This window comes from Lutjanus erythropterus, chromosome 19 (assembly GCF_056507025.1).
Source record: "Lutjanus erythropterus isolate fLutEry1 chromosome 19, fLutEry1.hap2, whole genome shotgun sequence".
In the NCBI taxonomy this organism is placed as follows: Eukaryota; Metazoa; Chordata; class Actinopteri; order Lutjaniformes; family Lutjanidae; genus Lutjanus; species Lutjanus erythropterus.
The window spans coordinates 13,674,401-13,694,721 of record NC_139335.1 but is presented as its reverse complement, the minus strand read 5'-3'; the positions used below and the strand labels follow the sequence as shown (position 1 = coordinate 13,694,721).

At 37.8% G+C, this 20,321-nt stretch overlaps 3 protein-coding genes across 3 annotated transcripts; 2 read left to right on the top strand and 1 right to left on the bottom strand.

Annotated features, from left to right (window-relative positions):
* The first annotated feature begins 895 nt into the window (after positions 1 to 895).
* LOC146309458 (Golgi apparatus membrane protein TVP23 homolog B) lies at positions 896 to 4,130 on the top strand. Its single transcript, XM_084744943.1, has 7 exons — positions 896 to 958; positions 1,160 to 1,224; positions 2,351 to 2,495; positions 2,803 to 2,892; positions 3,548 to 3,673; positions 3,769 to 3,897; positions 3,996 to 4,130. The coding sequence occupies exons 1-7, from the start codon at positions 947 to 949 to the stop codon at positions 4,020 to 4,022; spliced, it is 594 nt and encodes a 197-aa protein (XP_084601069.1). The 5' UTR covers positions 896 to 946; the 3' UTR covers positions 4,023 to 4,130.
* Positions 4,131 to 7,072: 2,942 nt separating this feature from the next.
* Positions 7,073 to 12,021, bottom strand: LOC146309457 (5-hydroxytryptamine receptor 3A-like). The gene is made up of 9 exons (XM_084744338.1): positions 11,934 to 12,021; positions 11,720 to 11,865; positions 10,589 to 10,633; positions 10,400 to 10,506; positions 10,136 to 10,305; positions 8,951 to 9,066; positions 8,468 to 8,678; positions 8,206 to 8,367; positions 7,073 to 7,919 (listed from the first exon to the last, which is right to left on the bottom strand). Exons 1-9 carry the CDS (start codon positions 12,010 to 12,012, stop codon positions 7,660 to 7,662), a joined length of 1,296 nt encoding a protein of 431 aa, XP_084600464.1. The 5' UTR covers positions 12,013 to 12,021; the 3' UTR covers positions 7,073 to 7,659.
* Positions 12,022 to 14,347: 2,326 nt separating this feature from the next.
* Positions 14,348 to 19,648, top strand: LOC146309456 (inward rectifier potassium channel 16-like). The gene is made up of 2 exons (XM_084743966.1): positions 14,348 to 14,504; positions 18,032 to 19,648. Exon 2 carries the CDS (start codon positions 18,058 to 18,060, stop codon positions 19,204 to 19,206), a length of 1,149 nt encoding a protein of 382 aa, XP_084600092.1. The 5' UTR covers positions 14,348 to 14,504; positions 18,032 to 18,057; the 3' UTR covers positions 19,207 to 19,648.
* Positions 19,649 to 20,321: the final 673 nt, after the last annotated feature.

Below are 20,321 nucleotides of genomic sequence, written 5' to 3'. Positions count from 1 at the left end.
AACAAGCAATGTAATAAACTGAGTAAAAGAGAATCATTCATTGTGTCTCCAATTAATATTGTTATTTAGAGCTGCAAGTGATAATTATTTTCATTATCTCTTAACCTGTCAATCATTTTCTTGATAGATTAGTTGTTAAACATAAGAAAATGATAAAAAATGTATTGATGACTGCTTCCCAAAGCTCAAGGGGGTGTCCTAAAATGTCTGGTTTTGTCAACAACCCAAAGATGTTCCATCTAAGAACATGAAATCAGAAAATTTGAATTTCAGAATAGTTGCTGATTAATTTAATAGTTGACAAGTATTGATTAATCGCTGCAACTCTATTATTATGAGTTGCAGTAAATGAATTTGTACTAGTTGACCTAATGCAAAAACTATAGTAAAAAGAAGTTTTAAAAAAAGGCATCTTTAAGTAAATTGCTAGCTAGTTGTAGCTGTTTTTTAAAATAAACAAATCTTTGAACTACTATTGACTGATTAGTCTGGTAGAAAATTTACCAATAGTTCGACAACATTTTCATGTTTTGGTTCCAGAATTTCAGTTTAGCTGGTTTTATTTCTCCAATCTGTCCTTGAAGAAATCCTTATGAGCATTTTCCACAATTTAAACCGAAATGTACTTTCATCAAGAAAAGAATCAGTAGCCATTTATATCCCAATGAAAATAATTGTTAGTTTAAGTCCTAATCATCTTTTGGGGGACTTAGTTTGGCAAAGCCTGGCCGAAGTGTCACTAAAGAAATACTTTCCTTCTGGAAGAGTTTACTCGCTTGAAATAAACACAATAATTAACGTTATAAGAATGACATACGACACACATTGCTATTAATTAAGCCTTACCTTTGAGTCAGGCAAAGTTAAAGCCACACCTGCTTGGGGTCCTCAGCACACGGTTGTGTTTACAACCACGTCACCAGGAAATAAAGCGCAAGGTGTCAAAATGCAGAGACAGGTGAGCGATCTTAAATGTAGTTTTTTTTTAATACTCAGAAATAGTATTTGTTTTTGAATGTAATGTAATGCGTCTGAATCGATATTTTCGACTTTGATACTCGTGACTCTTCAGATCTGAATCTCAAATTAAAAAGATATTTGTCTCTGTGTGCGCGTGCAGGATTAGCCTTTACCTGCTAATGTCCGTTTGTGTTTTCAGGACTCAGAAGCTCCTCTTTTCGGTGAAGATGACGACAGCATCAGGCAAAGAAAGTCCAACATGAGGTAAGATTTGATACTTTTGTGGTTGCGGCAAAGTTTCGCGAGCACTTGGTGGAATGTAACTAAGTACATTTACTCAGATACTGCACGAAAGTACAAATGTTAGGTCCTCATAGACTTCCCTTTCTTTCCATGCCACTTTCTAAGTAACTGCATCTCAGAATGAAATATTCTACGGTTTGCTTCACTGTATTTATCGCCTTATCATATTTTAACATCTAGTTTGTCCTCGTTACAGTTTTTATTTTCACTGAAAGGAAGTAAATCATGATGATGACGTGACATTTGTCAGGGTCTGCACCAGACAAATATGTTTTCTTACATCTGGAGAGCCAGATGTGTAGGTCAGGGCATCTCTGCAGCACAACAGTTCTTCATTATGATGCTGTTTTCTAACTAACTGTATTGCAGTTTTGATAATATTGTGTTAAATTGTGCAGCCCTATATTTTATCATTAAGAAGAATTTGTTAAAAAATTATGCCTTATTACAAATTAAACTACATCTAATATGATTAGTGGATTAATGAATTACTCAAATGGCAGAAAATGCAAAAAAAAAAAAAAGTGAGGTTTTGCTGCTCTTCCTTTGGAATATTTTAATTATTTTAATTAAACTGGAAAAATCTTGAGGTTTGGACTCTTGGTTGAACAAAACAAGCATTGAGAAGACATCGCTTTGGTATCTGGGTAATTGTGACAACATTTCTCACTATTTTCAGAATTTCTACAAACCATACAATCAGTTGATTAATGGAGAACATAATCAGCAGATAATGGAATAATAATTAATTGCTGTCCTATAAAAAAAAACTCCATCTTAACCTGCTTTCATATAAATGAGGAATAATTAATAAATTATGTTAGACATAATAATATAACAGCCACACTGAGGTCCTTTACTTTTAATACTTTAAGTTAGTTCATCATTTTTAACAGTTCAACAGTAACAGTTTCAATGCAGGATTTTTACTTGTACCAGAATATTTTTTTACAGTGTGGTATAAGTTTTTTTTTTTTTAACCTAAGTAAAACATGTGAATATTACCTCCACCACTCATCCTATTTAACCTGTCATGTATAAACATTTTGTTTAACTATAAATAGAAATGTGACCATCTGTGTTTCAGACATCCGCTGGTCACATTCTTCCATCTCTTCTTCCGGACGAGTGCCATCTTGGTCTACTTACTGTGCGATATCCTCAGCGGGCGTTTCATCGTCTGCATGGTGACCATCATCCTCCTGTTGTCATGTGACTTCTGGACTGTCAAGGTGAGGAGGTCAGGTTACGTTTAATCAACCATCCTGTGTTGAGCTTCAGGTTTTGTTCACAACATCACCAGTATTCATGTCCCAGATTAATCTGTGAAATTATTTTCTCAATTATTATTTCTCAGTTGTTTTATTTTATTTTATATTTTTTATCTTTGAGCGTCCGTGTCTAATGGTAGATTGAATCTGAGGTTGTTTTGTTTGTTTTGTTGTGTAAATATTTAGACAGGTTTGTTATGTGCTGTTAATGATAGAATCAAATCAAATGACCAGGATTTCATTAACAGATTCCTTTTTTGCCCTCCAGAACGTGTCTGGCAGATTGTTGGTGGGCCTTCGGTGGTGGAATCAAGTGGATGAGGATGGAAGGAGCCACTGGGTGTTTGAGGCAAAGAAGGTAAGCAGAAGCTCATCAGGTACATCTTAAAAAAAGTTTTCTAATTAAAGGACCAGTGTGACAGATTTAGATTGCAACTTGCCTTCTAAAAAAAGTGGTAAAAACGTAGTAAAATAAAACCGTTCTTATTTTCAGGTGATGACGCACCCCCGAAAACATACTTATGCATATTATATTCAGCCATAAATCTTACACACTGGTCCTTTAATAAAGCTGGCCTCCTTGGTGCATGACACCTATTTGGACAAACAACATCAAGAAAAACATTCTTTCTTAGATAAACAGTCTTATCACGTTTCCTTTTTAGAGTTAAAGAATTAGAGATCTCAGTAAAACGGGGGATATTAAATGGCAACACGTGGCAACTTAATTTTTTAGAAAATATGGTGCATCTACAGTTTCACAGATTAATGACACCTTACACCATTTTTTAAATGCCAGTTTAATAATGTAATATTTTCTAGCCACTTTTCTAGTGTAATGTAGCAGCTTGACCTTACTGCACAATTGAAGATACTGTAACATAGAACAGCAGCATTGTCCTCTCTTAGATATATCATGTGGCACAATGGGGACATTCATTTCAAAACACTTTTAACAGATTTTTGCGTCTTGGATTATTATTGAATATCATGTTGTTTCTGTGTCTTCACAGACACCCAGTCTGAACACAACGTCCAGCGCTGAGTCACGGATCTTCTGGCTCGGGCTCATTGTGTGTCCTGTCTTCTGGGTCATGTTTTTGTTCAGTACCATCTTCTCTTTCAAGATTAAATGGCTGGTCAGTTTTCTGTGTTTTTAGAAGTGAATGTCAATTTTCTGTCTAATTAGCTGCTAATTGTTGGCTCATTCCTGTTTGTGACGTGTGCCCCGCAGGCTGTAGTAATCATGGGCCTGGTTTTGCAATGGGCCAACCTGTACGGGTATGTCAGGTGTAAGGTGGGTGGAAAGTCCAATCTGAGAAACATGGCAAAGAACTATCTTGGTGTCCAGATTTTTAAACAGGTATGTGAAAAGTAATCATACTTCTCTCCTTAAATTTTTGTCTTTAAGTGACATGATGCATTAACTTTTCTACTTTCTTTTTTTTTTTTTCACTAAAGGCGATGAAGAAAACAGAGACACCTTGAGATCGAAGAGGACAAGTGATGACCACTGCGAGTGCAGCGCTGAAAGGACACATTGACTCTGTGTTCTGACTCATATATTTTCTCTTTTGACTTTTAGTACATACTGCCATTATAAAGTATGTATTGCTGCATGCAGCATGCATGTATAATTTGGACATACTACTTCCTCATTAACATTAAACCTTAAATTTTGACCCGCTTACTCATAGAGCCATCACAGTTAGTAGCAAGTTTAAAGTCAAATGAAAAAGTATGTGATTTCGGCTAATGAGATCTCTGTCTGTGCTCTCAGTCAATGTGCTGCATATTCCATTGTGCTGAGGATTGTGGGTCACAAAAGCCAAAAAAGTATGCTGGCTGCAGCAGTACATCTCAGTATTTTTGGCATACTGCCTTTTACATACTATGTATTAGGACATAATCTTTTTCTGGCATACCAAACTGTATGGTAGTAATGGTATTGCAACACATTTGCTGCATTCCAAATTGCATGTTTTTTCTTTCTACTTTTAGTGCTGCAACTGCCCTCACAGCAGCCTGAACTTTGACCCTCTTGCTCATGCACCCATCAGAGAGGATTGTTGGTCAGAATAGTCAGAAAAGCATGCTGGTTTGCATACTGCAAAATGCAACCAGATTTAGATGGATGTCCTGTTTTTTTTTGGCATACTGCATTTCGGCTGGTTCGAGATGAGTCAGGCCTGTGCAGGATTGATCAGCAGTGATCACCACACAATGCATGCTGGTTAGATTTCTGTCGGTCTTCTGTAAGATGTCATGCATAAGTATGTGTGTACAAGGTGTCCTCGGTTTTAGAGCCAGGTGTTACAGTTGCTCTCCACCAGCTGCAAATGCCTGACTGTCATCTGATCACTGAGCTGACTGGCTCTGATCGGCAGACAAAAAGAACAGAGTTGGGAAATCTCTGTTCTTCAACTTCATCAGCGATCAACAACGCATACTTTATTTCTTCAGCTCTTATTATCTGAATGTGGTCTGCAGACTACAGGCAGCTGCGGCCGCCTGGTCTCGTCTGTTCTCCAGGTGAAGTGCAGTTCATCTCAAACAAGCCTAATGTGATGAGAAGGTAGTATGTCCGAACTGTTGGAGTACTTCATGCAACAGATGTTGTAAGGGCATCTGCAGCATGTACTAAAAGTAAAAAGAAAAAGTATAAAATTTTGAATGCAGGGTAAATATTTTTCTGGCATGCTCCATACTAGTATGGTGATATTGGTTTTGGAAGGTAGAAATTTTCTTGATTACTGTTGAAATGTCTGCTCTTTCTCACGGTATATAGTTTTTTGTAATTTCAATGAAGTTTCTGGTAAAAATAATTTTGTATGAATTGTTTCCTCTGAATTCACTGACTGATGAATTCAAACTTTTCCAATAATTCAAGTAAAATCCAATATAGCTGCTTTTGATAATAAATTTCATGCAAATGAAATTTAATAAATGAGGTATTTTGGCTGTGCAGATTGCAGGGAGAGTTATATTTTCACTGCTCCCTTGTAGGAGTTAAATAAGTTAATGAGGTCTTTAAATGCCTGAATCCTGAGGGTATTTGGACCAAAACAATGCACTAACTTCAGGGAAGTTTCATTGATAAAAATTAAGGAATTAAACCTGTTTTAGGTGCAGCTTGAGTTTGACCTACTTTTGTGACTTTTGACAGCGCAGCCCTGCAACCAGCATTTATAAATGTAAAAAGATTTGTTACCTTGAAGACCTTTTTCATAGCAGCCATATTGATATTAAATAGGTCAACACAGGTGTTAGCAGTGATACTAATTAAGGCCGTGTTGGATAGGTGAGCCAACATGTACAGCAGCAGCAGCCCGACTCTCTTTGACCTGAATGGAATCTTAATTAGCATCATAAATAACACCTGTGTTTAACCTACTAGTTTGTGTCGACATGACTGCTGTGAGAAAGGTTTAATGTGCCTTTTGTTTAAATCAGGGTTGTGGACATTAAAGTTATACTATTGCTTTATGTACTATTGTTTTGATCAATTTATTTATTATTAGAAATTAGATTGTAGGGGTGGGAGAAGTTTTAAAGTTTAAATGTTTTGAAATGCTGCTAGTTGGGTTATATTTTATATGAAAACTGATCATTTACACAGAACCTCTGTGAAATTGTTGGTGTTTTTACAAAAAATAAAATATAACAATAAATGTAATTATCAGCACCATCCTTATGTCTCACTGTAAACACATTAATTGAGCATCTACTGTGATTATGTCATCTAAATTAAATGTATACCAAACTGTACATAAGAGTAACAAAAGGGTGTCCTAGTGGTTTAACAAGTTTCAGAAGTCTGTTTTAATGTGGACTGTCTGCAGTGAGTGATTTAACCACTAGGTGGCAACAGAGGAACATCTGAACATCAGCTATCTAGCTGGATAAATAGTTGGACAAATGAATATTTGAATTTGGAGATGAATGTCCCTTTAAACGTTTTGACACCAAAAGTTTTTGCTTTTTTAGTGTTGCAGATACCAGCTTTTGAATGCCTGTATAATGTTTTGCCAGACTATAGAAATTAAATATTTAAGTGGTCAATTTTGACATTTTCCATGACTGTGTTTGAACAAACTCTTCCTACAGAATTAATTAGATTGACTTCAGAATTGGTGTGTGCCATGCAGACTACTTTGTCATCAGTTATTAAAAGATTTAGCTATTGTTGAAGTTTTGTGGCATCATGTGGGGTTTTGATGTTTCGCCATGAAACAGGAAGTTGCTGTGATAAATGATTCAATCAGCCCCAGGGGGGCATGAGTGTGAGGACCCGTTCAATGCTGCTTGCAGCTTTATTTCCATTTGTCTTTCCTTGTATTTAATATGTTTGTATTTTTATGGACATACTGTATTATAAGCGCCCTTGTATTGCAGTCCTGGAACACTGCAATACAAGTCTGAAATATCACTGGCAAACATAAAATAAAAAGTAGCTTTAAATAATAATTTCATAAACCTAGAGTAAATACATTATGTGACTCAGATGGAAGAGTGAGTGAGTTAATTTATTTGTTTGATTTTCAGAAATATGCAAACACATTTCTATCAGACATTGTGAGATGAACTACAAGTACAAATCAGCAAAATTTGACATACTATAATGAATGAGAAGTAGGGATGGACGATGTGGCTTATTGATAATATCTCAATATGTTTGTTGTACACATTTTCTCTGAATTAACATTCTGTAAATTCTCAAATAGTGCAAACATGATCTTATAGAATATGATGCATAGCATAGATCAAACTAACCAATAGTATATAAAGTAGTTAAAATTAACACAACGTTAAACATCTACAGCAGTAAAATGCAACATACACAAATGTTAACACACCGACAGGGACAATTTCACTGCAGAATGACTACTTAAAGTAAATTTTGACCAACACCTTGATATTGATATATTGATAATATTGCTGAGATGACTATTGGTGCCTCCACATAATATGAACACAATGAGCTTCTTGATTAAAAAAAACAAACACACATTAATAATTGGGATATAACGACTAAATGTGAAAATGTAAATGATAAAACAGCTGGAATAGAATATAACCACTTTACTATAATGCAGCCTGTAAAACCAGAAAAAAGACAGCACTTTTATTCGTGCCAGAAATCAAAATGATCAACTGTACATGTATAATTCACCATCACATATGTCATGGCACAAAAGTATATGATGCCACAACTTAAATAGAACCAGAAAAATGTCTTGTCCACCGTGTTGGCAAACTTCTGATTTCTCTCACGTTCCAGTTCCTTTGCATCAAGACCCTCCAGGAAGTTGACCACCTTTCTGAGCATTCGACGGTGCTCCTCTGTATCATTCAGCTGAATGACACTGACATCAGCTTTGGCTTCTGTAGGGGTCGAAGCAGAGCAACAAGATTTTGTAAGTTATGGAAGCCTGTGATGAAGAAGGGAGGCTGTAAGTCAACATTAAACTTTCATCCAAAGTTCTCGTTATTTTGAGACAAGTGCGTAATTGGTTTTAGATTAATAAGTCATTATTTCAAGGTTTCTCATCAGACTGACTTACAGAATACTTTTTGTCAACACATTGGTGTAAATGGGCTTCCACACTGAGCATCAAGTATTGCAGCACAAACTCAACACATGCAGTATTTGCTTCATGGTCTTCCTCACCTTCATCCTGTTTCTCCTCTGGCCTGTTTCCTGTGTTTCCCGGGACTGACGCTTTGGTACAGCAGCAGAAGATCAAGGTGCCATCTTTGGCCAGCCGTGTCAGCACCAGGGACACCAACATGCTCAACACCATTAAGACCAGGCAAATACAGAAGTGGGTTCCTGCAGTGCAGACAGGCAAACAGACGGTCAGTGACTCAAACTGTGATGCTGCTCACATACTGGGGTTGGTGTGTAGAGTGTGACTGCAGGTGTGACTGACGGATGATGGGGCTGCACTGGCTGTCTCCAGGGAGCTCGTCATTCAGGATGATGAGGAACATGGTGAAGCTGAGCACCAGAGTGACCTTGAAAGAGTTGCGTTCGCCGCCTCCCAGCGGCAGAGCGAAGCTGACCACATCGGCCAGGACGATCAGAATGGTGGGCAGCAGTAATGTTATGATGGGGTTGAGATATTTGATCCTCAGCGACACCTGAGGAGTACGGCAGACAGAGTGGAACATATAGAGGAAAATGCTTGTTTCAGTGTCTTTACTCCTGGCTGTGTCATTTTCTACTATGACTGAAGTAAAGGAATGTTGTTTATTTGGGCAATGTTCAGTGGAAATACCCATTAAGAGGATTATGTCACATGAGTATAAATATAGTTTTCTTTGGGAAAAGTTAGGTTAATATCACCATTGCAGGGGTTTGGTGAAGCATTACTTTGAGAATAAACCTTAATTTCACACGTTAATGAACACACCATGATGTAATTGCGGTCATCTCTTTTTTTCTGGTAGATCACCCTCTCAGTTTTCCAATCTCCATGGGTGCCATCAGCCAACCTCAGTTCACCCAGTACCAGCTCTGTGCCACATCCTGAAACAAATGAAGTCGTTCCATGGATTTAGCATTGCACTGCCACAACGATGTCAAACTCATGATGGGCAAAAAAGAAAAAAAGATCTAAAGTGATCCAGCAGAACCAGAGATGTCATCCTTTCTTTTTAAATCCATGCATACTTCTTGCAAAAACTGTGCCTACATTACCCACAATGCAATATGGTAAACTAGCAGCAACTGTTTACCTCAAGCAGAGATGATGATTAGAGGTCTGTTAAGCTCATTTTGATACCACACCTCCAGATTTTTGACATTTTCATCTTCTTGTAGACTTTGTGCAGCTCCTTCTGGAGTCACAAAGGTCTTTATAGAAATTCAGCTTTTAGCTCCTTCAAGCAGCAAGACACATATCTGTCCGCATTTTTCATCATCACACCGAGGCTCCTCCTCTAATATTCAATCATTTCTCTTTCCCTTTATCCAGTGATCATGTTAGCTGAAGCATATTTAAAAGACCTTACTAGGATCCACCTGAATCTGAATATCATTTGGGAAAGCACAAATAATGTAACAGAAATAGATATTTATTCTGTCCAAATTTGCTTGTTATTATTCAGGAAAAATACTTTCCAAAATGTAAAGAAGTAACTTGCAGAGTATTTTTTTTAAACTTTTATTTTAAAGAGTTTCTCATGCAAAACTTAAACTTTTGATTTTAAACATTTTTCTCACATTTTTCTCACAGTTAGCAAGCTAGAAAGTTAATGTTCAATTTAAATAATGTTAGACTTCTTTGACATTTTTTTACTAGATGCATGGTGCCCCCTAATACCCATAAATGTAATATGATTTGTAAAGTCAGTAGACTACCATTTTAATATTGTTTGCTCTGAATTCATGTCAGTTATGCACATATCACTGTATTTAAAAGTAAACTGAGGATTTGTCCTGAAAGGGCTGATAATAATCCTCAATATTATTTTTTTCACTTGCAAGTTTTTGTTTTTTTTACTTGTTCTTCTGATCACAAGAATCACAAAAAGCTAAAATACATTTCTGAATAGAATACTGTATATTATTTGTATTAGTGAAGTGCTGAGCTCACCCTTAGTGGCCCATGTTTGGATGGCGACGGGACAGTCATCAGCAGCAAAGGGATAGTTGAACAGGTTGACTTCACAGTTCACCTCTGCGTTTATGATCACAGTGTGCCTCACTGTGCCGTTACTGTACACCAGCAGATCACGGGAGCTGTGCTTCATGGTTGTTACTATTCTACACAGGTGAGAGACGACACACATGCGTCTGATGAATGAACTGAACTTAGATAAATAAGACAGCTGGTGGCTCTTTCATGTAACCGACTGACCCATTTGTCACATGGAGCTCTGGGGTCCAGACTTTTTCCACGGGCAGGACCACTTCATCATACTGGTAAACTGAGGTGTTCCATGCCAACTCCTGATCTGTCCATTGCTGTGGTTCAAAATCAAAATTAATACAACTGAAACATACTCTTTGTTTCTTTTTGTGCTTTTATAAATATCCTGAAGCTTACAAGTACAGCTTGCAGACGGCTATTTAGGCGGAGATTCTTTGTGTCCTGTTAAAAAAAAAAAGATAATAAATGAGGATAGGCAAAATATGAACAAAATTATCACAACACATTCTCAGCATATATTCAGCAGGTTCACATCAACAAAGGGTAAACATCAGGGATGCGGTGACACGTTATTATTTATGTTTTGCACAACCTCCCAACTTTAACAGAATCAGGGTTGCACTACTCATTTTAAAGGGATAGTTCATCCAAAAATGAAAATTCATTCATTATCTACTCACCTTCATGCTGACTGAAGGTTGGGTTTAGTTTTTTTGTCCACAAAACACCACTGGAGTTTGAGAGGAAAACAGCATTGCAGAATCCCCCAAACTATATAAACCAGTCTTCAAATGAAAAATAAAACAACACCCCTCCCTGTCTGGTATAATCTAGCTCTCCTAAAGCACCAACTTGATAAGTTGACTTGGAAGACATCATTTACGTTACGTTTACATTTATTTAGCCTAAGCTCTTCAGTATAAATCATTAGCTGTGTTAGCTCAGCTCCTTAGCCATTTTTTGGTGTACATGCACACTGTGTGATGTGATGGTGTGTACTCGCAAGTGGACGGCATATCAGGGCTTTAGGAGACTTATGGCAGACGAAGAGTGTGGAGACATTTCAATTTTTGGTTGTTTTTTTCCGTTTGAAAACTGGTGTGAAACTCCAGCAGTGTTTGGTTGACTTAAAAAAAAACAAACCTGGCCTTCAATCAGCACGAGGGTGAGTAGATAATGACTGAATTTTTATTTTTGGGTGAACTATCACTGGAAAAATGTAAACACAGGCTCATTTAATCTTATTTCAAAGATAATCTGATATGGTGTCAGGCTTTAAGGGTAACTATGGAAATAGCCTTCTGTATCTTATGTAGAGGCATCAGTATTAAATTGAGACTGTTTAATAGTTAAAAACTCTTTGTAGCAGCTTTAGGTTTTGAATGCATGTCCTGTAAATGACAACAATACAGAGGATAATAATCAAAATGATCAAGTTTACTTCAGGTCATGAGAGGTCTAACAGGAGAAACAACAAAAGCAATTCTCTGTTATCTCCATTATATAACTGTATTAGACAATACTTACAACTGACAGTGTCTGGTATTCCATTAATGGCACATAAATCAGTTGGGTGCAATTTTCATACTGTGGCTGAGATACATATTTGTTTTTGATCAACATTTCAGCCAAACACCGGCGAGTTTTGCAGGTGGAGCCAGCATGTCCACATCCTGGAATTACAACATAAATATGAAGCAGAGCTTTGAATATTGTCAGAAAATATAAAAGTTATATTCACCTGCTGTTAGTAGACTCAGTAAGAAGACTGCCTTCCACAGACTGCAGGTGAGAAATCTCAGCATTTCTGACTCCATCATTGCAGGAATGAGACTGTTAGTTTCCCGTATGACTGATTACGGACTGACAGCTTTGTGGTATTTTCTTTTTTACCACCCGTCGTTGCCTCTGTCTTTAGGTTTCAGCCTGACTTGACACTTAAATAGGCCTTTCTGTGACGTTTAACTACATATTCAACACAGAGGTACACCATGAGACAATATGACTGTTCCACAATGGTGTGTAAGAATACCATTGTGTGATTAATTACAATGAGGGCTCAGTGTTTCCTCAGTGATCCTGTGTAAACACTCTGAACATAAAGGCAATTACTCTCACTGTCTGTTTACCTGCCCGCAGATTCAGGAGGCTCCAGCTGCTATCTGTCATTAAGCTACTCTGCATTATAAAGGCTCTGTGGCTGTCATACAGGACAGTGAGCTGAAGCAGACAATAACGGAGACATGAGTTTTGTCTCCCAGTCATGGGTGCAGAACAAAGACTGGAGGCTGCTGTGGTTTAGGTGCAGTCGAGGGAAGGCGTGTCCCCTCGCAGGATTAAAAACACTTTGTTTTGACAGCTGTGTGATGAATTCACGTTTTCTCATTTTTGTACTATACCCAATATACTCACAAGCTCATTAGGTTATATAAAGCTAATGAGAATCTTCATATAACATGGACCAAAGTGTTATGTGATCGGCAGTGACCCCAAAAACAGGGCCTCGGTTTAAAAATTCTGCAGTTATCCTTTAACAAAGAAAAAAAGGAATTCCTAGAAAGCCAAAATCAGCCTGGACTCTAGATTAAAATAAATGTTTTTATGGAGCTTTTAACAGCAGAGACTTGAAAAACTAGTCCAAAGTATACTGGTGCACACAGCTGGAGCTATTGGTTTGTCTTCAGTCAAGTAAAGTGTCTTATGAAAAAGGGATTTTGAAATGATTTTAAATCTTTTTTCTTCATTCTTCTTGACTATTGGACCACTGAGAAACAGGCGTTTTATCTTGAATATGCTGCATATGTGTCATACCTGATTGACCTGATCATTATCAGTCAGGTCTGAGGTTATCACCTTCTGGTCTTTTTCTATTTGCTTCAGGTTTTAAGAATGTTCACCCATGTTTGGAGCATATTTCTGCTTTCTTGGCTCATATATCAAATCACTGTCCTCTCACAATATAAAGACCACTATGAATTAAGATAAGATGGCCCTCCCCTGTCCCTCCCACCTCAGACTCATGCTAAAACATCTTTACCTCTTTAATCCAGCCTGGTTTATACTACGCACAGCATAACCCTTAGTCACACTCAAACACAGTGACTTGCAACATGTTGCTGTTTTTCAATGTTGTTTTTCTGCTGACAGCAACAGCTGTTACTTTCATTTTCTTGACAAATATTGTAGCACTCATTTTGTTTATAGAACTAATGATTATGCAACTATTATCTAAGTGATAAAAGTTTCCTTACCAGTCTGGTCAAGATTTAAATTACATTTTTTTTTCAGTGTACTATATATATATATATATATATATATATAGACCTGTTTATTTCACATTCTGTCATCTAAATCTCATTTCTTGATTTGTTTTCTTCTGAAATTGTAAATCACAATCCGTTACATGATCATGTTGGATGTTGCTGTAGAGCCACGTGGTGCTGGACACTTCAATCAATAAATAAATCAATCTACTGACCAGTACTTCCACAGTTTAGTGTGTATTATTACGTAAAAGGAAGTAATACTATTTTCTTTCTGCTGCCTAATGACAGACTGGTGAACTGTTCTTGCAGGTTATCTCTTAGAGGAATGTCTCTTATCTCTGTCTTTACACGTCTTCAGGTGAATCAGGCAGGTTTCAGGGGAGAATGAGGGTCATGTTCTATTTTTAAAAACACAACACGGTTGTTTTGGTGTCGTCGACCTGTTTTTTAACGGCTTTGGATGCCCTTATGACGGCAATAAATGTAGTTTTAAAGTCCGTGTGTCCTGGCGGTTCAGCTGTGATCTTTCATGTCTTATCACAACCAAATTGAGGACGACTGAGACAAAGAAAATCCTTGTGCCAATGACAGATGACTCCACCTGATGGGGCAAAGGTTAACTTTCTGTCTAATGAATCATGGAAATCCAAAGGAAAATAACTCAAATATACATAGCAGCAAAAATAACCTGCGATGAATCATCAATATTTCTCTGCCTTTATCATATCGTGGAAGGCCGCTGAAGTTACACAACCTCCCTGTCATGATGCCGAAACAATTCAGAGGACATTTGATGTTTTTGTCCAGAGGAGGCTCTAAAATATTCCATAGGTCATAAATTCTTCCAGATTGTCCAATAAGGATTTAGAAGGAAGTGATTGCTGCGATATCAGAAGAAAACAGGACTTTGCCTCAGGACCAGGACGGCCCCCATTAACACTCTGCAACCAGTTCGACTCAGAGGTGACTTCCACTGTGGCAACACATCGTTTAACGCTGACCAGAACTGATGTGACACCTGACAAAGTCTTACTTCTACTCTGCAAGTAAGTTGAATATTGAGATATACAGTTTGTGTTTATCAGATTTGTATGTATACTACAACTTTATTCAATGTAATAAACAAGATTCTTGACATAAAAGTGTTTCCACAAACAACTAGACAAGTTTTGTGGTTTTAGACTAGTATGTCAAAGATTTTACAAGACTACTTCTTAGTAGCTTAAAGTTACAATTTTAAACATTTTTACTGACAGTGGAGTCCAGTAGGTCCAAATTATTACAGAATAAACAAATATAAGAATTAATGGTAAATATAGAATAGTTATATAAAGATAATTAGAGAGCATGCAAAACAAATAGAAATACTGTAAGACTCATACTAAATAAATTAAAGTTGCTAAATAATTAAAAATGCAGCTGAATATGTACACATTTATACAGACTAATACTTCAAGATATTAGCAGGGTGGGAAAACAAATATCACAAGTTGTAATAATTTCATATTAAAACTTAATTCCTTGACAAACAAATGTAAGAGTAATTATTAGTATAACTATGAACTGAAGAAACATCATGAAAGATGCCATGCAATGAAAGTACAGAAGTGCCTTTTCTTTTCCTATATTCTGTATTGTATTTTTCTCGTGTAGCATTTTGCAGAGATAACAACATGTTTTAGCACATCAACAGTTTGGTTTAGCTTAGTTTAATTACACATAATATATAGAGAAACATAAAGATGATAAAGAATGATAAAAGACAATAAAAGAAACAAAACAAGAAAAAAAGTTAGATAAACAACTCAAATTGAAGAGGCTGGAAGCCAAAAAACAATATCCATACTAGTGTCAAGACTAAGTTGTTGGCATATGATCATAAACCCTCACTTAAGAAACTATATCTAAAAAAACTAAAACCAACTAAATAAAATCCTGGGATGTATGAGGAGATATATGCAATAATTCTTTGGGAATAATGCCATTTATTTGAATTCAGACTCCAGCTTTTCAGTGTAATGTGCTGTCACAGTGTAGCACAGACTGCAGTGTCAGTAGATCTCAGTGACATGATAAAATATTGATAAAACTAAACATACCTTGATGCCATAGGCTGGTCTTGGTAATTTTCCCTGCTTGTTTTTTGACCCTGTCTCACACAAGTGCTGGAGGGTCGGCAGGTCAACACCACTGACCCTTGTTCTTACCTGATTGTCCTGTGACCTGCCCTTGTCCTTGTCCATGGACTCAGTGGTCACTGTGGAGAAATCAGGCTGACGCTGCCTGAAAACTGTTTAAGTATTCACCTAATTATACAAGCATGTTGACTCGCTTTCTTTCTGTGCTTATTTGTCAAATAAAGCCTCCACTTTCCACAATATTACTGCATCACTCCAAAACAAATCTGAGCCTTTATTGAAACACAGAAGTTGTGTAACTAGAAGTTAGTGTGAGTTGTTTATTTAGCAGTATTTCTCATGCATGATGGTGCATATTTCCACAATCTTTGACTATTTCAGTGTCTGAGTATTTTTGTTGACTTCAGTTACTGTTTACCCGCAGACAGGAGCCAATTCAAGCTGCAGTGAAATCTTATTTAGACTGACAGTCATCTGACCGAGAGGAACGCTGTGTTTTAAAGACTGCGCTGTTGCACAAACACTAACAAAGACAGCTTACGGTTTTGACAGCACACTTAAACAGAGAAGGTGTTAAGTTAGAACACATCCATCATAAATTGAGATAAACATCGGCTACGTGCTCTCAGGTGACTCAATTAAGCAATAAAACCTCTGACAGACTTCTTATAAGGAAGCACACGGCTTTAAAAAAAAACTGATCAGAGAGTGAGTTTGCTGAGAAATGATAGCGTCCCTTTCATCAGTGACACGTCAAGCCGCTGTCAGATTACTGAAGTACAGTAGAAGAAAGTGATAAAAATGTCCTGATGTTGTTGTATGTATGTGTAACTGAAAAGATGGTGGTGTGGTTAAAGTTTGACATTTGAGGCAACATTTGGAGGTGAAAGCTGTTAGAGGTAGCTGGAGGATAATAATTTACCCTCATGAGGGCAAAAAAGATCTTAATACCTGCAGCACACTGAGGTCGAGGTTTTGCTTAATTAACCAAGACATACTTTCTCTGGACTTCAGGAGTAACGGCACAGATTATATAAACACCATGCCTGTTTTTTTCTTTTGTCTTGACATAAAGTACCATACATTATTTGTTTTAAAGTTAGTTTAGGACTCGTCAGAAAGCCTGCTGACTCCTCCTCCCTGTTTGCAGTCGTTCTGGGTCACATCTGGAAGGCAACAGACTTTGCCAAAACTCAAAACTAAAGAGATAAGCCAAACTGATTAAAAAGAGGTTCTTTCCATGTGGGGGATAGATTTTCCCTGACCCGAAGCCTTGGTTAATCTTGTCAGATGGTCATTGCCAAATCTATATACATCATCATGGGTGAAGATCAATAACTGAACGAGGTCAAGCCTGAAGAACTTTTGTCCTGTTGCATTAGGTGTGGGCCTGCGAGGGACAGAAATATCAGGTGTCTCAGACCAAACTCTTTTGCATTAACTCAAAAGGAACATGAGCTTTTGAAGAGCAAAAAGGGTCCTGAAATAAAAAATAGGCTCAGTGAATCAAATGAGTATTAAAATGATTCACTTTAACAAATAAAATGTAGTGAGATTAAATTATTAAAATCCATATGTCTATAGTCTTCTAAAACCTTTGCCTCAATACTTCCCATATAACTGTTGATGATTCTTACCAGGAGTCACAACTGTAATTTATTTAAAAAATGAAAAGCTCTTATTTGGTGTTGGAGTATTTTTAACATAAACTAAATAAAAAAAAATACTCTGCATGATTACATTTGGTTATTATTGTAGACCTTAAAGTGTTTATAGAGAGCTTTTAGCAGAAGTGATTTGGACAGTGTCCAGACTGTAATGGAACTGGTAAATAATCAACTGGTAAGAAACTCGTGCTCCTGAAGTACATTTTTCACACCTAGAGCCGGGCATTGCTCAAGTCATTTGCTGCTGATAGCCCGAGGCTCACAGTGACCGAGGCTGGCTGCTCAAACATGAAGAGTTCAGATCAACAAACAAGTTTGAGAGCCTTTTACATTTCAGTCACATGTAATGAGTAAAATACTGTCCCTCCTGCTCATTAGTTGTACCTGTATCTGTATCTATATCTGTATCTGTTCAACCAACAAAATTATTCGTATCTGTATTCTGATAGAAGACCAGAAGTGGGTGTGGTTTATACCTGAGGTCAGGTTAAATTGGGTAGATGTTGTGTTTTCTAACCTAATATTCATTTGCAATGTAATTATTGTGCATTCATCAAAATCAAATCAAAATCAAAAAGCCATACAAGTATATCTATGCTTATCTTTTATCCATGCCAAGGTAATCATGTAGCTGACTTTTTCTGAATAATAATGAGCAACTCGGGACAGAAGACATATCTGTGTCCACTGCATTGTTTGTGCTTTCCCAAATAATTTATTTGGCTGCATCCCTAATGCATTTTCCACCTCATCTCTGTCTTTCTACAGGAGATTGAAAGGCAGCTTTGGTCATAATGAGCACAGAAAGGGGCGAGCAGGTCGTCATTGATACCCGCTACACTACAATCCACAATATGGGCATGAAAAATGAGTCCAGACGGCTTCGCTACATGCAGAAAGACGGCCGGTTCCCTGTGGTTTTTCAGAAGGCCCCTGGAAACTGGAGCCCATATCTCATGGACATCTTCACCACTCTTGTGGAGATCCGCTGGAGGGTGATGCTGCTCATCTTCGCCCTCTCTTACATTCTGTCTTGGCTCTTTTTCGGCCTCTGTTATTGGCTCATTGCGTATGTAAATGGGGACACAGATGATGTAAATAATGAACCCTGTGTGGACAACGTGCGTGGCTTTACTGGAGCTTTCATGTTCTCAATGGAGACCCAGGCAACTATTGGCTATGGCTTCAGGGGGATGACTGAGAACTGTATCGTGGCCATCATAGTGGTGACAATTCAAGATGTATTCAGCTGCCTCCTTGACACTATTGTCATTGGTATTGTCATTACTAAAATGGCGTCTGCCCGTAAGAGAGCTCAGACGGTCGGTTTCAGCAACTGTGCAGTGGTCAACCTGCGAGACGGGGTCCTGTGTCTCTCATGGCGACTTGGGGACTTAAGAGGTAATCATATCCTAGAGGGTGTTGTCCGCGCCATGGTGGTCCGTCACGTGAAGAAGCCACTGGGATCTGTTGTGATGTCATACCAGGACCTGGACATTCAGAATCGAGACATTGTCCTCGCCACTCCGGCCACCATTATTCACAAGCTGGAGCCCAGCAGTCCTCTCTACAGCCTGAGCCCTGAAAACCTGCTGGAGGACAACTTTGAGCTGGTGGTGTCTTTCACCTACACCGGGGACTCTACAGGTATGCTCCACCAGACGCGGACCTCCTACATGCCTGCAGACATCCGCTGGGGCCAACGCTTCCAGGACATGCTGAAAGTGGGCAAGAAGCACTACAAGGTGGACTACGCTCGGTTCAATGACACGACATGGGTGCCAGTGCCCCTGCTCAGCGCAGAGGAGTTTGACGGAAGAAGACGTCCTGAAGAGGGCAATCAGACCCACAGTCCACTCTTTCCATCAGTCAAGAGAAATGGACACACTTGCCCGGTGAATCCTGACATCACTGCAGAGGTGATGCATCAAACCTTTTTGTAGTGCTTCATCCAGCCACACTACTTATTTGAGGAGTCCAACCTTGTTTCTTATGTGATCTGAATTCTAAGAACTTTGTTTTGCTTAGTTCCATCCTGACTTTCCTATCTCCATTTGAAGGGAAGTAAAAAATACAGCCATTATTCTTTCCTATCCTATCGTAACGCTTCCAGTACATGCTGAAGACGAAGAAGACTATGAGCATGATGGTGCCCCTGCTCAGTACAGAGGAATTTGATGAGTCAAGAGGAAGGGACACATGTTGGTCTGGTAGCTCAGATGGTAGAGCGTTTGTCCCATGTACTGAAGCTGTGAGTCCTCTACAGTAGCCTTGGGTTTGACTCCTGCCTTTGGCCCTTTGCTGCATATCATTCCCCCTCTCTCTCTCGCTCTTTCCTGTCACATCTTGAGTTGTCCTATAAAAAAAAAGTCCTCAAAAATATTTTTTAAAAAGAGAAATGGACACGCTTTACAGGTAAATCTTGACATCACTGCAGAGGTGATGCGTCAAACCTTTTTGTAGTGCTTCTTCCACCCCAACCAGCTTTTTTTAGGAGTCCATCCTCGTGTCTTATACAGCCTGAATTGAAGAACTTTGTTTTGCATTCCTCTCTCCAATCGAAGTGAAGTTAAAATGCAGCCTTTACTCTTTCAAATTGTATGAAATAGTGTGTGAAAAATATACATTAAAATATTGTGTGGACTTATCCCATCATGTTAGCTTTTGGTGATAAAACAGTGTATTCATGTGCTGTTGTAAATATATTTATATGTGATTTTATATACAGTGTTTGTCTTTTTTATGATTTTAATTAATAAAATCCATTACCACAAATAAAACTTGTATTGTCCTTATGAAACTCTGAACCAAGAATTAGAGCGATCATGTGATGAAACTAAGTACATTTACTTAAGTACTGTACTTAAAGTGAAAACGTAAAACAGTGTATAGACTCATGTAAATATAAGTGCAAATTACCTTTAAGTGCAAATTCAAGGTATGTTACTTTAGTATTTCTATTTCAAGCAACTTTATACCTCTACTCCACAAAATCTAAGAGGTAAACTAGTTACTCTTCAGATTACACATTTATACTTCCTGTCCAGTGAAAACAATG

Bases quoted from the DNA above. Each gene is read 5' to 3' on its own strand.
- LOC146309458 (XM_084744943.1), top strand. The intron at 2,893-3,547 runs GTAAGCAGAAGC...GTGTCTTCACAG, and splicing joins GGGTGTTTGAGGCAAAGAAG to ACACCCAGTCTGAACACAAC. The intron at 3,674-3,768 runs GTCAGTTTTCTG...TGTGCCCCGCAG, and splicing joins CTTTCAAGATTAAATGGCTG to GCTGTAGTAATCATGGGCCT.
- LOC146309457 (XM_084744338.1), bottom strand. From the start codon at position 12,012: ATGATGGAGTCAGAAATGCTGAGATTTCTCACCTGCAGTCTGTGGAAG. The intron at 9,067-10,135 runs GTGAGCTCAGCA...CATTTGTTTCAG, and splicing joins CCAAACATGGGCCACTAAGG to GATGTGGCACAGAGCTGGTA. The intron at 8,368-8,467 runs GTCAGTCACACC...TCTGCACTGCAG, and splicing joins CCAGTGCAGCCCCATCATCC to GAACCCACTTCTGTATTTGC.
- LOC146309456 (XM_084743966.1), top strand. From the start codon at position 18,058: ATGAGCACAGAAAGGGGCGAGCAGGTCGTCATTGATACCCGCTACACT.